Here is a 16,836-nt window from a genome sequence, read left to right as displayed (position 1 = left end):
AAACTGTGGGCAAGGCCCAGGAATCTGCATGGTGACATGCTCCACATGTGATTCTTATGGCCTTGAAAGTCCTCTTAAACAACTAACCTGCCACTAACCTCTGCCGTGGCCTTGCCTCTGGCCCCATTCAACTGTCTTTCTAGTGGATGCCTTGAGGCCCGTGGCTCAGGTGAGGTTGTGGAGCTATGGGGTGTCGTGGAGCCCACAGACAAGCCTTAGAGCCCTTTCTTGTCCCAGTGCCACACATGTGCATTTTATATATGTGGGAATAAGCATTTGGTTTCAATGGAACAAAAGGTTTGCTATTAAAAAAAAAAAGTTGAAAACCATTGTCTTTGAATTACCACAGAGTTAAATGGTTTTAACATTTAATAGCTAACCTAGGGGTTGCAAATTCAAATGTTTACAGGTAACTTAGATGAGTGAGACAGTGAAGAGAGCCAGGTGGATTCTGGGAGAACCCAAGTGGATGTGCTGAAGCCACTTTTATCGCCATAAAAAAATGTAATCCTGGTATGGCCAGATCTGATTTTTTAAGAGAAGCTAGAGATGGGACTACAGGCGTGTGCCACCATGTCTAGCTAATTTAAAAAAATTTGGGGGTGCTGGGTGTGGTGGCTCACGCCTATAATCCTAGCACTCTGGGAGGCCAAGGTGGGAGGCTCCCTTGAGCTCAGGAGTTCGAAACCGGCCTGAGCAATAGCTGGACCCCATCTCACTAAAAATAGAAAAAACTACCGGGTGTGGTGGTATGCACCTGTAGTCCCAGCTACTTGGGAGGCTGAGGCAGGAGAATTGCTTGAGCCCAGGAATTTGAGGTTTCTATGAACTAGGCTGATGCTACGGCACTCTAGCCCAGGCAACAGAACAAGACTCTGTCTGAAAAATTAAAAAAAAATTTTTTTTTTGTAGAGATGGGGGTCTCACTGTGTTGCTCAGGCTGGTCTTGAACTCCTGGCCTCAAATGATCCTCCCACCTTGGCCTCTCAAAGTGCTGGGATTACAGGCTTGAGCAACCACACCTGGCAGGACACTCTTTAGATGAGTAGTTGGCAACCTCTGGCTTAAACCCATTCTTTCTGTAGGTGAATGCTAAGTAGTATGACTATGTAATTTATCATCTAAGCCAGGTCACTGGAGAGAAAGTGAAAGGAGGCTGTATTGCTAATTATGCTGGGACAGCAGGTGAACATTAGACTCTCACAGGCAAACTCATCTTCCTGGTCCTACGTGCCATCTTTGTATAGGAAAAAAACAACAAGCAGCTTATATCTATGCACTACAAAGTGCCAGGTCACACACATGTGCTTTGCATGGGGCCTGTCGTGTAATCTTCACAGCACCCTAGGAGGTGGATGCTGTCATTATTCTTTTTTTACTGGTGAGGAAATGGAGGCACAGAGAAGTGAAGGAATTTATCTAAAGCCACACCATGATGGAGTTAGTCAGGTTCCAGAGCCTCAGCTCTTACCTGTACCATTCTCTCCCATGGGTGCAAGGCAGTGGTAAGAATGTGGAACCTCCTTTTCAAAGGGTTAGTTGAGACCCAGGATGGCCTGGCTCTTGGCTCAGGCAGCTGCTCAGTGCAGCAGAACTGTGAGGGGAGCGCAGAGAGCTCCGTTGCTCCTGCCGCTGTGAGGCTGATATTTCACAGCATCACTGCGTGTTACAAGGAGCTGTGGGCGTGGGAGTTAAATACCGGATTGGTGCCAAGTGCATTTCATCAGGTTGCTGCAGCCAGGTCTTACGTACTACCTAAACCTGACACCTCCTTGGCTAGCCTGTCACCCCAGACCCACACACTAAAAGGACAGCTGAGGACACGGTCTGAGAGAGGGTACAGGACCCAAATAAAGGGTGGCTCACCCATCGTGTCAGCTTTTCAGAGCTCCGGGTGTGGCTCCTTAAGCAAATGTGAAGAAGAAAGATCTGCCCTCATGAAAATGTTGATGCGTGGCCTAAAAGAAGAGTTTGAGAAATGACATTTCAGCATAGGACACTCCTGGGAGTACTCCAGCAGCAATAGGGAAAATTTATTTTCATAAAAACAAAGAGAAACATGATGTTAAAAATACTCTTTTCAAACCAGGACAGCAGAATGTTGATAATTATTGGAGCACAGTAACAGATACATGGATGGTCATGGTACTTTTCTCTTTTTAAAAAGTTCAAGATGTTAGAAGGGTTTTCAATGTTTTGAAACTAGTTTTAGAGAAATAAAGAGTACTCCAGCATAAAAGTGAATGGGAAATGCTTTGAGTGTGCAGTGTCCTTGCCAAGCAGGTGGAAGGACTGGGAGGGTCCAGCAATGAGGCCACCTGGCAGTGACAGAAACCCCAGCTCTGAAGGGGGCCTTCCCTTGCCATCCACCTCGGTAGTAGCATCCCTTAAAGAGTTGGCTCATGACATCCTGAGGGGAAAAACGCTCACTATGTTGTCAATAACAGAGTGATTTCTGGCTCTGACCAGTGTCATTGACCACTCTTGACCCAAAAGGAAGTGCCCCTCGGGGAGGTAAGGCCCAAATTTCATCTTTACTCTACCTTGGTCTCCATCTGCAAAGCAGCAAGACAAGTTTTTCTATCACTCAAAGTTAGAGAATACCAGATGATTGTTGCCGATTCAAATGAAATATAAATTATCACTTCCAATGGAAACCCTATGCTTTCTTCTGAGCTACAGCTGTTACATCTACATGGTCCAGCTGAAGGTCAATCTAGGAAACTTGTCAAGAGTCCAAGGCCTTCCCATTCTACATTTCATTTTATTCTTTTTTTTTTTTCTTTTATTGAGACACAGTCTTACTCTGTCGCCTGGGTAGAGTGCAGTGGTGTTATAGCTCCCAGCAGCCTCAAACTGCTGGGCTCAAGCGATCCTCCTGCCTCAGCCTCCCAGAGTAGCTGAGGCTACAGGTGCACACTACCATACCCAGCTAATTTTTCTATCTTTTGTAGAGATGAGGTCTCACTCTTGCTCAGGCTGGTCTCGAACTCCTGACCTCAAGCGATCCTCCCACCTCAGCCTCCCAGAGTGCTAGGATTACACGCATGAGCTACCTCAACTGGCCTTCATTTTATTCTTGGCAAACAAAATGCTCTCCGTCACCTCATTAGTTAGACTGTTTCTGTGTGGCTAGCTTAAGCAGACAGGGAATTTATTAGATCTTGGGGCACCTCACAGGACTGAAGGAACTGTGCAGCAGCCATGATTTGGTGACGTTTGTGTACCTTCTTCAGCCTCTGATCTGTTGATTTCAGACTCTAGATTCTCAGGAAGAGAGAACCTGGTTGGCCCACTCACGTGTGGTGTTGAAGGGGAAGGATTATGTAGGACTAACCTGGTCACTAGGGGCCACCACTGTGTATCAACCTGCACCCCAAGTAGAATTATTTTTGCTCTGGGCAGCCAGCCCTGTAGCCATAATATTGATTTATGCTGTGCTTTTATCTGCCCCATAGCTGCTTAGCAACTGTTTGAAGGTCAAGGAACTCCTCTAGGACAGGCCTGAGGGCTGTTTGATTTACGAGAGTCTGTCTGACTCTAGTTGATACTTGAGTCGGACCAGAACCAACCTACCACTTAGCTCAGTCAAGAGGTTCAATCATGGTTATTAAACCAGGAGAGGAAGGAAAAGGAAGGGGTCCTGGCCTAAGCACAAATACCTGTCAAAGGGGGTCCTATCCATTGGGAGCCCCAGGGGCGTTTTTGTCCTATGGGTCATAAATCTTGAGTTTTACTTGGGATTTTCAGTTGAGCGTAACCCCAACTCTCTGCCAAAGGGAATGTGTCCAGAAAGCATCTGTGTCTCTCCAATCCCAGAAAAGAATGGATAAGGAAGGCCAACCTGAGAAAAGAGGTTCCCCAGGTTCTCAGACGTGAGCTGCTGCCCCCATGTAGCTTTCCTTTCACTGTCTCTCCCACACTTAAAAGGAAAGCAGAATTTCAGCCGGGAAGGTGAGAGATTGGGGAAGAAAGAAGGAATTGCTCAGTTCACTGGTAACATCAAGCCAGAGTCCATACCAAGGGGAGAAGGTTGAGTGGCTGGAGAAAAGGCCAAATCCTTGGAGATGAGGTTGGGCTGGAGCTTGGAAAGTGAGGGGGCACTGGGCCTGTCCCACCTCGTGGAGGACGAGGCTGGGACACGATGCTTCTGGTATATGTTTAATGCACACGTGTTGCTCTGGGGCAAGACAGGCTGAGGAAGGAAGCAGCTGGCTCCAACTGTGCCAGCTGTGGCACATGGCGTTTAACATGAGAATCAGAATTTGCTCTGCTCCTGCAGGGCCTCTGTGCGAGGGTGTGCAGTGTGGGCAGTGCTCCGGCGGGAGCTGACTTCAGCCTGCACCCCGCTTACTCTGGAAGAGATGCCGGGTGGGCTGTGGGCTCATGAGTGGCTCCTTTGCCTTCAGCTTGGACCTGGTCCCTGGAGGTGCAGAAACACCAGTCCCTTTGCCTGGGCTGCTTGGTAGAAGATTCTGGAACTACCGAGCTCCTCAGTCTTGAATGCTGCCTCTACGGGCAGCAAGGCAGAATTTTTAAAAAATGTGTCTTGAGCCTTTCTTTCTCTTTGTAGTCCTTTAAGATTGAAGAAATTGAAGAAGGGGATACCCACGAATGCCTTTGCAGGCAGGGGTGTCCTCGACAGTGGGTGAGGAGGTATTTATCTCCAGCCAGTGAGATACTCAGGGTGGGGAGGAACATTCTCAGCCAATGACATGAGGTGGGCACGCATGGGGCAGCAGAATGGCCCTGCCTGTGACCCAGTGCTGAGAGGAAGGGGCCTTGGGGAGGGGAGACTGAAGGCATGGTTGGTGCGGAAATGTTCGTGAAGAACGACAGTGGTGCTGCTTCCCCCCGTGGACAGCCCGCACCAGGGTGGAAGAGCCAGGCCCTCACTCCCTCAGCAGAGAGGACAGCAGCCACTGGCTCTTCACTGGCCCCATAAACTCAGGGTCAGGGAGCTGAGAGTTGCCATGAAAATCTTTCCCCCGACACCCTTGAGCCACTTGAGATGGGCAGTTGAAGCCCGGCCTGTGCACAATTGGCTCAAGTGGCCTTGAAGCCATGTTCATAGTAGGGACATGGCACCTACATCTCCCCTTCCTCTCTGGCCGAGCAGATGCAGGATTTGGAGCAGAGGCTGCTGGAGGCCGAGCAGAGAGCAGAGAACGCTGAGACCCAGGTAACGGGGGTTGGGGAGGGGGTTGGCGAGAGTATGTCGGGGAAATGACATCAGCCTTTCCTGACCCTTCCGTGGACACGAGTGAATGAAGGAGTCTTTGGGAACAAGGGTCAGTGCAGTGAGTGGGTGTATTAGTGCAAATAGGCTAGGCTAGGCTGCCTAAACACATTAAGTCTGAAGTCTCAGTGGTTAATCACATTGAGGTCTCACTCATGGTACCTATCCACTGAGGGTGAGCAGCAGTTCTAGTTCAGCAGTCATTCAGGGGTCCAGGCTAAAGGGGGGCTCCCCTATCTGGAACCCACAGTCTCTTGGTTGCTATGGCAGGGAAAGAGAGCTAGATGCTTGTGCACCAGCTTTTAAATACTTCCGCCCGGAAATGGTGTGCCATTCCCACCCAGAGCTCATAGACTGGATCAATTACATAGCCCCATCTAACTACAAGAGGGTTGGGAGACAGGGAAGCACGCGGAAATCCAGCCAGCAGTGCATACTTCTGCTGCAGCGGGGCCGGGGCATTTGCTCTCCCAGGCCATTTGTCCTGCCCAACTTGTCCCTACTGGGGCCCCCAGAGGTAGATTGCTCAAGACCTAGCTGGCTTTTCAGAGTAACCAAAATGAGTTTCTTCCTTGTCAGTTTCTCTTTTTGCCTGGGTGAGGGCTTTATAAATGGTCATTTAATTAATTGGCCCAGACTGCCCTGGGTAAGGGCTCTGCCTGGGAGTCACAGGCTGGGGCTTTGGGAGACGTCCCATCCCACAGCACACACCACATGAGTGGTGTGAGACGCTATGAGATCATTGGTACTTTTCAGGTGGGTGTCATGGAAGAGAAGGTAAAACTGTCCAGTCTGCAGAACGTGGACTCAGCGGGCAGCCTGCATCGGAAATACCAAGGGCTGCTGAAAGCCGTGCAGGGCAAGGACGAGCTCATCAGCCAGCTGGAGGCACAGCTGGAGGAGCAGGTAAAGGCTAACGTGCACCTGAGCACCATCCCCTCCAACATCTGCACCACCCGGCCCCCAGCTTCTCCAACTCCATCCTGAGCCTGTTCTTTTTTTTTTTTTTTTTTTTTGAGACAGAGTCTCGCTCTGTTGCCTGGGCTAGAGTGAGTGCCGTGGCGTCAGCCTAGCTCACAGCAACCTCAAACTCCCGGGCTCAAGCGATCCTCCTGCCTCAGCCTCCCGAGTAGCTGGGACGACAGGCATGTGCCACCATGCCCGGCTGATTTTTTCTACATATATATTTTAGTTGGCCAGATAATTTCTTTCTATTTTTAGTAGAGACAGGGGTCTCGCTCTTGCTCAGGCTGGTCTCAAACTCCTGACCTCGAGCGATCCACCCGCCTTGGCCTCCCAGAGTGCTAGGATTACAGGTGTGAGCCACCGTGCCCGGCCTGAGCCTGTTCTTTTATGTGGAGATTTAATTATAGGAAAGTCTGTTCCCCTCACCTCTGTCCATCAGGACCCAGGCAGAGGATATAGTAGGTAAAGGACCTTGGAGGCAGAACAACCTGGCTGTGAATCCCACCTCTAGCACCTGCTGCTTCTGACTGTGGGCAAAGTGCTTACGTCACTGATTCTCATTTTACACATTTATAAAAGACGAATTACAATACCTCATAGGGCTGTTGAGAGAATTAACTTAGGTGCCCTGTGTGTGGTGTCAGACACAGGCTGGTGCTTGGTAAGGAGAGCTTTTCCTTCTCTATCCCGGCCTTGTCATGCCCTGCCAACACGTGGTACATGACACTTGGCTATAATATGACCAGAAATGCACAGAGCTGGACAGTCAGCCTTGGTCAGCTGGTAGCCAAAGTTTCTCAGTGAACCTGAAGAGGCAGAGACCAAAGTTGCCACCTCCGCCAGCAATCGGGGCCTCCCCCCCTAAGCGTGTGGGAGCCCAGGAGAGGCCATGGCCCAACATCTCAGCCACAGTTAGCACCATTGCTCCAGAGAGGACTTCTGGAACATCCCCCTGCCTGCTCCTCCCCTTCACAATCTCATTAACTCCATCCCGATTCTGCCCCTTCCAATTCTGTCCCTTCCGTCTGCCGTTGGCCTTGCCTACCGGCTTTTCCCTTGTGCTGGAGCTCAATCATTTCCAACTAAAGACCCCACGGTACAGCAGATGACTTAATTTCCTGCATGTACCTTCTCCTTGAAGGTTCCAACTGATCCTGGGAGTACCTTCCAACCATGATGGGCAAATTCCTAGTCATTCATCACCATTCACTGAACATTCCCTTAGTGGATGTGCCCTTGTATGCCTCGGGGCACCTTGTGTCCCTGAAAAATCATGGGAAAGTAGAATTTTGACACATGGACTCTCCAATCAATTTTTCCATTGATTTTTAGAGATACCTTATTTTTTCTTTTGAGTGATTCAGTTAGAAGTGGCAGCATCCTGGGGATTGCTGGGCAAAATGACTCCCCCTGAAGCTCCTTAGTTCAGAAAAAAATCATTTTACAATTATAATCAATAGGTCAAGATCATAATAGAAAGAATGCTGTTCCATGAGTCAAGAGATCTGGTTTTAGTCGCAGCAGGGCCATGAACTGACAGAGGCAAGTCACTTCTCCCTTCTGGGCCTCAGTTTCCACAGCTGTACAGAGAGGCTATCAAGCTAGGTCAGAGGTCAGCCGACTTTTACCATAAGGCCAGAAAGCAAATATTTCAGGCTTTGCGGGCCACATGGTCTCTGTTGCAACTGCTCAACTCTGCTGTTGTCAACTCTGCTGTTGTAGCTTGGAAGCAGCCACAGGTAAAACCTAAATGAATGGGCATGGCTGTATTGCAGTGCAACTTTATTTACAAAAACAGGTGTGGGAGTGGGGGCAAATGGGTGGGAGGCTGGATTTGGCTTGAGGGCCATAGTTTGCCAAACCCTGAACTACGAGACCTTTAAGGCCCTTTCAGCTCTGAAATGCTAAGAGTCTGATGTTTTCACATGCCCATCTCATTTCCACAGACTCCCTTGCTGGAGCTTATGTCTGTCATCTTAGGTCGTCAGGCGGTTTTTCCCTAGTAGTGTCAGGAGAGCTGCTCTTGCTGGTCTCTGACCTGCTCAGTGTGAACCCGGTGTCTCCCTGCTGTCTAGATCAGGAGCTAGTTCTTATGCAGAACTGCTCGGTACCTGTGCCTCGGGCACTGTGCTGTACACTTTCTCTCATTCAGTCCTCTGAGTGCCCAGCAAGGGGGCTTTGTCACCCCCATTTTAGGGGTGGCAGTGCAGGCCCAGTGTCTCATAGCAAGTAGGCCCCATATGTAGGATCAAAGCCCACATTCTGTCCTATCCCAGGCTGCTGTCCTTCAGAGACAAACCTTTTCAGTCATCCTCTGCTCTTTTGATTATTTGGAGGGAAATACCTCAGTTATGTGTTAATTTAGCCTTTTTTTTTTCCGAGACAGAGTCTCACTCTGTTGCCCGGGCTAGAGTGCCGTGGCGTCAGCCTAGCTCACAGCAACCTCAAACTCCTGGGCTCAAGTGATCCTCTTGCCCCAGCCTCCTGAGTAGCTGGGACTACAGGCATGTGCCACCATGCCCGGCTAATATTTTCTATTTTCAGTAGAGACAGGGTCTCACTCTTGCTCAGGCTGGTCTCTAATTCCTGACCTCAAGTGATCCTCCTGCCTTGGCCTTAGTCTTATTTTTTTTAACTGTAAAGGTAAAAAATACAAAAATGCTTATAGTAAAAAATGCAAAAAGACCAGAGGGGAATAAAATAACAAGTAACACTTTTTCTCTATCCCCGTCCTTCATGTCCCCTCCTCTGTGTTGACCTTCCTTGTGTATGGAAGCACGGTGTGTTCTGCGTTCATTTTGTGGATGTGCCATGTTTATTTAACTAGTCCCTTATTGGTGAACACTTAGCCTATTTCCAGTTTTAAGTGTTTTTATTTCATGTTGCTTTATCAAATAATATTGCAACAAACGACTCCTGATCAATGGCTTTGTTAGGTCAATGGTATATACATTTAAAATGTTGACAAATATTATCAAATTGCCCCCCAAAAAGCCTTTGCCAATTTGTATAAGTGGGGTTGCTCCCAACATTCCTGACAATTTGCGGTAATTTCAAACTTTTATGTTGGTCTGTATTTATTGAATTGTTCATTTCAAATTAGCCGTTTGTATGTGTGTCGTTTGTGTTGCAAATCCTTCCCCAGTTAACCTTCTGATTTTGTTTTAGGGATTCTTTTTTCTTCTTTTGGTCGTACAGTAACTTATTGTGGTGATGTGGATTTCTTAGTCTTTTCCTTCCTGGCTTCTTGGGATTTGTATTATGCTTAGGAAGGCCTTTCCCACTTTGAGAATATTTTTAAAAGTCATAACTGAATTTATTTTATTCTATCGGGCCACCCCCATCCCGTCACTTGATGTTTCTTCCCAGGGTTCCCCTCCAGAGAATTGTTCACTCTCCTGGTGACTGTCGTGATGAACTAATGGCCCTCTCTTTCCCGTAGAAGCAGATGAGAGCTGAGGAAGCAAAAATTGTTCAAGAAAAAGCTGCCAAGATCAAAGAATGGGTGACGCTAAAGTTAGCAGAGGTGAGTTAAAAACTCATCCTGGGGGCCCCGGGCTGGAAGTATGGCTGGGGCCGCCCTTGTCCCCCAGGGTTTGCCTGCCGCCTTCTGTTTGCGGTGCCCTGACTGACCTTCAGCCATTTGTCACCCATTTGTCCTTCATGCAGCGTAAATGCTGTGACACCTCACTTCACTCTCCCTTTCCTTTTGTCTTGGTCAGGTTTCCCTAGAGCTCCTGGCAAGCTTTGTGCTGTGTTTAAGTTTGGGGAGAAGGAATGAGTCTCACTCCTGAAATGTCCCCTCAGTTTCCCTCTAACGAGCGCACACAGACCACCATCCACGTTGTCCTCTGGCCTCTCCATTCTTTTTAACTTTTTTTTACTTGCGGTAAAATATACATAAAATCGACCATTTCAACCGTTTCTTTAAATGTACAATTCAGTGGCATTAAGTACATTCGCGTTGTTGTGCAAGTATCACCCCTATCTATTTCCCAAGATTCTCATCACTCCAAACAGAAACTCTGCCCAATAACATGGATTTCCCATTGTCTTCTCCTAGCCCTTGGCAACCTCCATTCCACTTCCCTCTCTCTCCATTCGTTGTTGTAGTTCCACACTTGATACACAGCTTTATTTAGGAAACTCAGGACTAGAAGTGGCAGTCCTACTAGCAAACAAACAAAAAACCACCTCTTTCTAAACAAATGGAAAGGGAATTGCAGTTTGGAAAAGGACGAACATACATCTCTTCTTCCTCTGTCGTCCTGAGACAAGAGGTCCACACCTGCAGGAGGGCTTCGGCTTATTTCACCTCCCCTCCCCTTCTTCAGACTCACATCTCAGGTCACCTGGTACATTGCAAGTTGTTGGGAACAGAACTGATGCCTGGTTTACCTCCATGTCCCCACTGCCCCAACCCTTGCTAAAAAGATGCTCAAGAAAAGTGTGTTGGCTTTAATTTAAAAGAAAATTCAGCAACCATGAGGATGGATCTCATAGATGTTATGTTGAACAAAACAAGCCAGACATACAGCAGGACATGCTGTATAATTCTATTTATCTAATGTTCAGAAATGGGCACAACTACACCAATGTGTAGGGATGTGTATTTACATGGCAAAACCCAGAAAGCAGGAAAGGGAATCTGGTAGACTTAGAAGGGTGGTTACCTTTAGCAGGGGCTGCATGTGATTGTGAAGGGGCTAGTCAGACGGTTGTCTGGGTGCTGGCAGATTTCTACTTCCTAGCCTGGGTGCTATCACGTAAGTGTTAGTTTCAGAATCATTTGTTAAGGTGTTCATTGATATGGTATGCAGTTTTCTGTGTATGCATTATATTTCAAAAAATTATTTTTAAAAAGTTTAAAAATAACTAGAAAAGAAGGTGCAGGAGCTGCCAAATTGTATTCTGTCCTAGCCCAACCCCGCTGGTATGAAGGGAGGGAGGCAGTCAGGGCTCTCTGGGAGGTCAGCACTGGGTTGTCAGGACACCAAGGGCTCTTTTTCAAAGATTTGGGCTTTTAATCTTATTTTGAATTATATGCCCAAACCCACAGGCTGGATATTCTAAATCTTCGTTTTTCCTTGTCCTCAGCTTGAGATGGAGAATCAGCACCTGAAAAGCTGTAATCAGCGCCTGGTGGAGCAGGTGGGAGCCCTTCAAGATGCGCTGGAAGGTAGGCAGGCGGCGTGTGCATGTGTGCAGGTGTGTGCAGGTGTGTGCAGTGCGGTGTGGGGCTGAACTGAGCGAGCTCTCAATGTGCCTGTTTTTGCCCCAACCACAGCTCTTCAGATGGCTCCTTCGGGGAAGCTGCTGGTGGCCCCCCAGGGAGCCCCAGAGCAGGATTCTGTTTCTTCAGGGCCAGGACCCCAGACTACGGGCCAGGACAGTGGTCCCCAGGCCCAGGATCTGAAGATGGCTGTGCCTGCACCTTCTCCAGGTGCCCTGCGGAGCAAGGACTCTGTTTCTGAAGCAGGAAGCCCCTTGGAGGAGTCTAGTCCCAGTGTGGTTCACTCTGGGGAAAGAGCAGAGACTAGGACCCTTCAACCTCATCTGGAAAGAGAGGGCTCTCCTCACCAGCTGTGCGTGAAGCCTCGAATCCCCAGATGTGGTTCAGCTTCTTGGGGTGAGGGCCTGGTCACTGCTCAGGCAGGGATGCCTCCTGGGACAAAGACCTACGCTAGGGAAGGTGTCCCTGGCAGCAGCCTGACCCTGCCAAAGGTGCGGGCTCCTGGCACCCCCCGGGACAGCATGCAAGTGGCCAAAAGGCACCACAGCCAGCCCCAGGTGGGTCCTGGGCACTTTGACCACGTGGTGAGCGTTGAGATCGGAGCCTTCTCAGCTCTCCACCCCTCTGGCCTTCGTGCACTGGAGGCCCAAGCTGAGTTCCGGGAAGAACCAGAGCAGATGGAGATGGAGGAGCCACCCCCTGCAAGGAAGAAGGAGGAAAGAAAGAGCCCGAAGGCGCCTGGAGCTGAGCTGGAGGAGGTGGAGCTGGGGAAAAAAACCGCCCACACCGCCCCTGCACCGGTTTCCATCCTGGGTAAGAGGCGACCTTGGGGCTGGGCAGAGGGGCGGAGCTAAGGACAGGAACTGCTCCTGGAGCACACCCACCTGCTACAAGGATACCTGCAAGACTGGAGACCCAGCTGAGCCTCAGAGCGGGGCCTGAAGGAGGACTAGAGGCTGGAAAAGTGCAGGTCCCAGGGGCTTTCGACCCCTCCCTGCGCTGGAGTCCTAAAGTAGAGGTGGGGAGTGAGGGAGCCTTGGGGCCCGGGATGTGGCCAGAGGGCTCAGCAGAGAGAAGTGTTGCCCATTCCTGCCACTTTGCAAAAACACAGCCATGTCTGTGACGGGTCAGAGTGGGTCTTGTGCTCTGCCTGTCTGTGCTAAGTTGTGTATGGGGGGTGCGGAGAGGAGGGGGAGAGAAGGAGAGAATAAATACGTAAAACGCTGCAGATGACACTCACCCCACGTGCACATTGGCCACACTCTGGGCATGAAGGTGTTAAGGGGCAGCAGCAGGTCCTCCCACAGCCCCTCGCTGCTCTCAGCCAGGCCCAGGGACCCAAGAATCACCCTAAGTAATTTAAGGAGAATTTGTCTCTGGTTTGCAGTCCTCTTTGTAGCTTAATCCTGAGGAAAACGAGACCCAATGTCAGCTCCATCAGGCCCCTACGGCCCGATGGCTCCTGTCCGCCCCAGAGCCCAGCCTCTCTCTCTCAGGCGGGACTGGCTGGGCAGTGACCATCTGAGACAAAAACAAAGACTGGAAATTCAGAGAAGGACATTTCTCTATCCGAGGGAGTGGGAAACACTTATGTGCCTTCAGAGTTTGTGGAGCACTTTTAATCCTTAAAACAACCTTGTGAGTTAAGCATTAGATAACCTTTTGTCAAACCTCTGTTTTGTTTAACCTAATTCCTTCAAGTTTAATTTCCTCTGTGAAGTTACAGGCCTGTCCTTGGTCGAATTCCATGACCACTATGGGCAGAAAGAATCTTTTGTATGCCTAATTTTGCTACTTGGACCCAGCATGTCTGCCCTGCGTGAGCACAGGAATGCCATGCCCGGCTACAGCGCCCCTCCTTGGCACCTTCCTCATACCTTGCTGCACCTCCCCCCGCCCAGTTATCTCAGCGTCTCATCATAGCACTCGCCAGCCCCACCTCCTCCCCCACTTGCCCCAGAGCTGCTGCTCCCCTCTGGGGCAACCCCCCAGAGTGTAGCCCACCTCCCTTCCAGCCCCATCCCCCAGCCCAGCTGGCCCTGTGGTGACAGGATGTCCAGCTGCCTCCCAGAGCCGCATGGCATTCCTCTGAAGGCTGGCCACCTCCCCTAGTCAGCCTCTGTGACTCACAGTCACCTGAGCAGACTGTTGTTTTCCCTTTAGGGTTAGTGAAGAAAACAGATATGGAAAGGCATAGGCGGGCCTCATGGGTTGCTGGGGAGCAATCAAAGCCATTAGAAAAAGCTCCCCAGGCTGTGGCCTGCCTCAGATGGCCAGGCACCCTTAGGATGGGCATTCCCCCATAGAATGTCCTCTGCATTGGGGTTCTGGTGGCCCATTGGGCTAAACAGGCTTTGTAGGTTGGCCCTGAAGCCTAACCATGATATGGTATAACATTTTTACTGTAGGAAAAAAGAGTTCTGGGTTCCAAACAACTGTTTTACAATAGAGCATGCCCTTGAGGCACACACTGGTAGTCCCAGCACTTTGAGAGGCCAAGGCGGGAGGATTATTTGAGCCCAGGTGTTAGAGGTTGTAGTGAGCTGTGATGACACCACTACACTCCAGCCTGGGCAACAGAGTGAGACCCTATCTCAAAAAAAAGAAAACAACAATAACAAAAAACATGCCCTCATTTTGTGGCCCTGACCTCGTCATTATCAACACCCCCAAGTTCTAGGGTGAGATCCTAAGACCCGAAGGTCTCTAAAACAGGCAAGATTCCTAGCAACAGGTTACTGAGCCCCTCTGCTCTTGAACCTCCTTTGCCCCAAGGGGAAGGGTGGAGGCAAGAAAGGGAATGAATATCTGTTGGGCACTGACTATATTCCAGGTGTTAAATGTTTACGTTAATTATTTCATTTGATTCTCTCAGCAGCTTGAAAGGTAAGTACTACCTCCGTGGAGGAAAAGGAGGCTCAGACACGAGGTAACCAAGATTCCTCAGCCAGTCACTGGCCCACCTTGGATGTGGACCTAGGTCTGCCCACCTCCAGCGCCATGTTTTCACCTGCACACACTGGAGGGGCTGGGCTGGGCACAGTCTTGGGCCCTGACCCACCTGGGACATCTCATTCCAGGAGAGCCGGATCTACGCTGTGGCGACATCGGGCATGCAGCTCTCAGACGTGTCTCCCAAAAGTATCGCTGCCTGCTGTGGTGAGTCCCAAGTGAGGCATGAAGGGATCAAACGCCCAAGGCAGGAAGGGTCGGCAAGCAGGGAAAAGACTGAGCAACACCAGGGCCAGGGTCGCCTGGCACCCTGTTCCCTTCCCCAACAGGTGAAGCTCAGGTGGGATCACAGCAAGGGCTGCCTAGGAGGGAAAAGGAAGTCGTGCAGGTTCAGCTCATCACAGAGCGGGAAGGGACCTTGGAGGGTCCCCCAGCCCAGCCTCCCACCCGCACAGGCTTCCTTCTGCAGGGTGAGGCTGCGGGTAGGAGGAGCCCCGAGTGCCCTGGTCCAGATGAGCCCCACCCACTGGCTTCTGAATCACAGTCCCTGCATGAGGGGAGAGCCCCATAGCAGCATGATTAGTAACTCACGTTGGCAAGAGTGGGACACAGCGCAAGCCTCATGGAGCATAAGATAATTAGGGGCGAGGCTTTTCGATTCCATTGTGATGGGTTTTATTACTGCGTGGGGACCACGGTCCCCAAAGGAAGTCAAAGAGAATGGAAAGGAGGAAGAGAAGATGAACAAGGGCTCGGACCCGCCTGAGATCCGTCACCTGGTCTGCTCCTGGAGGGAACGCTGTCTGCACAGCTCTCCCCTTCCTCCTTGTCTGCCTAGTCCTCTGCCTCCGCCACACCCTTCCCGGGTTTTACCACCTGAGTTAATCTCATCCCCTTTTCCCTGCTCAGCTTCAAGCCTTCCTGCCCTTGCATCCCCTGGGCCTTTCTCTGGCCTCATCTACAAGAATGTCACCGTGCCTGTCTACACAGCACTGAAGGGGGTAAGAAACTGCTGTGCAAAGAGGGGGTGTCCCCTCCAAGAGAGGCCCCTGGTCTCGGCATGCAATGACTGGGCGGGGCTCTAGGGTCAGGCCTCTGCACACGGTGACCCTGCTCAGGGAGCTCAGCCCACATCTGTCATTTTGTCTTATTTATTTTTATTAGGTTGTTGTTATAAATACTCTACATTTACAAAAATTTGAATCAGTATGAATGTGCCCAAAGTAAGAAGTTTGGGTTAAACCTATGGCTGCTTCACCTCTCTCCATCTTTTCTCAAGTCTGTCCCACTCGCCAGGTGCTGGAGGGCAGCGGGGCTCCCTCCAGAATTGTTTAGATATGTTCAAACATGTATGCCCATAACATTACTGCCTATTTTTTTAAAACAAAAATCAGATATAACTGCAACATGATGTTTTCAAACACACTTTTGTCTCTTATTGGTTTTTCAATCATAATAGTAATACTTGATAAAAACTTTTATTTTATTTTATTTTTTTATTATTTTTTTTTTGAGACAGAGTCTCACTCTGTTGCCCAGGCTAGAGTGCCATGGGGTCAGCCTAGCTCACAGCAACCTCAAACTCCTGAGCTCAAGCGATCCTACTGCCTCAGCCTCCTGAGTAGCTGGGACTACAGGCATGCGCCACCGTGCCTGGCTAACTTTATATATGTATATATATATTTTTTTAGCTGTCCATATAATTTCTTTCTATTTTTAGTAGAGATGGGGTCTCACTCTTGCTCAGGCTGGTCTCGAACTCCTGAGCTCAAACGAACTGCCCTCCTCGGCCTCCCAGAGTGCTAGGATTACAGGCGTGAGCCACCGCGCCTGGCCTAAAACTTTTTATAGAAGAATAAAAAACCAAAAGCAAAATTTCCTCTCACATTGCTTTTCCCTGATTCTTAACCCCAGAGGCAACTATCATTAATGGTTTAGTGTTTTATTCTGTAAGGCCTGCTGATGCCTTTACAAATATGCACATATTCTTTCTCTCTCTCACGTGCACACAAGAGGGATCATATATATGTCACCTGTACCTTAATTGTTCACCTAGCCATATGCTGGAAGTGGAAGCGCCCGTTCTCTCTGTGTGGCTGCTGGTGCCTTTGGTATAGATGCACCCTAACTATTGTAAGCTTTCCTCCAACGATTATAATTTAGGTCGTGTTGCTATTTTTCTCCAAAATAAGTGTTGCAATAAACATCATTGTACAAATATATCTTTGTGAACTTACATATACATATCTCTGTAGGACAGAGTTCTAGAGGTGGGATTTCTGCGCAAATTATATGCATATTTTATAATTTTTGACAGATACCGCCAAATTACCTTCTAAAAACGCCTTAGGTACCACAGCATCCTGTTTCCCATGTTCTTTCCATACTCTCACCAACTCTGAGATAGTCAGTCATTTTAAATGTTTGTCAGTCGAGATGCTCTCTC

At 49.4% G+C, this 16,836-nt stretch overlaps 1 protein-coding gene across 1 annotated transcript in view; it reads left to right on the top strand.

Moving 5' to 3' along the window:
• The window catches only part of PLEKHH1 (pleckstrin homology, MyTH4 and FERM domain containing H1), a 51,711-nt gene that overhangs the window by 15,818 nt on the left and 19,057 nt on the right, over nt 1–16,836 (top strand). Inside the window, 8 exon segments of the mRNA XM_045565290.1 lie at nt 5,120–5,182; nt 5,996–6,145; nt 9,648–9,731; nt 11,303–11,384; nt 11,493–12,205; nt 12,207–12,251; nt 14,519–14,597; nt 15,300–15,391. Coding sequence (XP_045421246.1) covers nt 5,120–5,182; nt 5,996–6,145; nt 9,648–9,731; nt 11,303–11,384; nt 11,493–12,205; nt 12,207–12,251; nt 14,519–14,597; nt 15,300–15,391 — 1,308 coding nt within the window.

The sequence above is a fragment of the Lemur catta genome, chromosome 1, assembly GCF_020740605.2.
Source record: "Lemur catta isolate mLemCat1 chromosome 1, mLemCat1.pri, whole genome shotgun sequence".
In the NCBI taxonomy this organism is placed as follows: domain Eukaryota; kingdom Metazoa; phylum Chordata; class Mammalia; order Primates; family Lemuridae; genus Lemur; species Lemur catta.
Note: the sequence above shows the minus strand (reverse complement) of the source record. Positions and strands in the feature narration are given on the sequence as shown.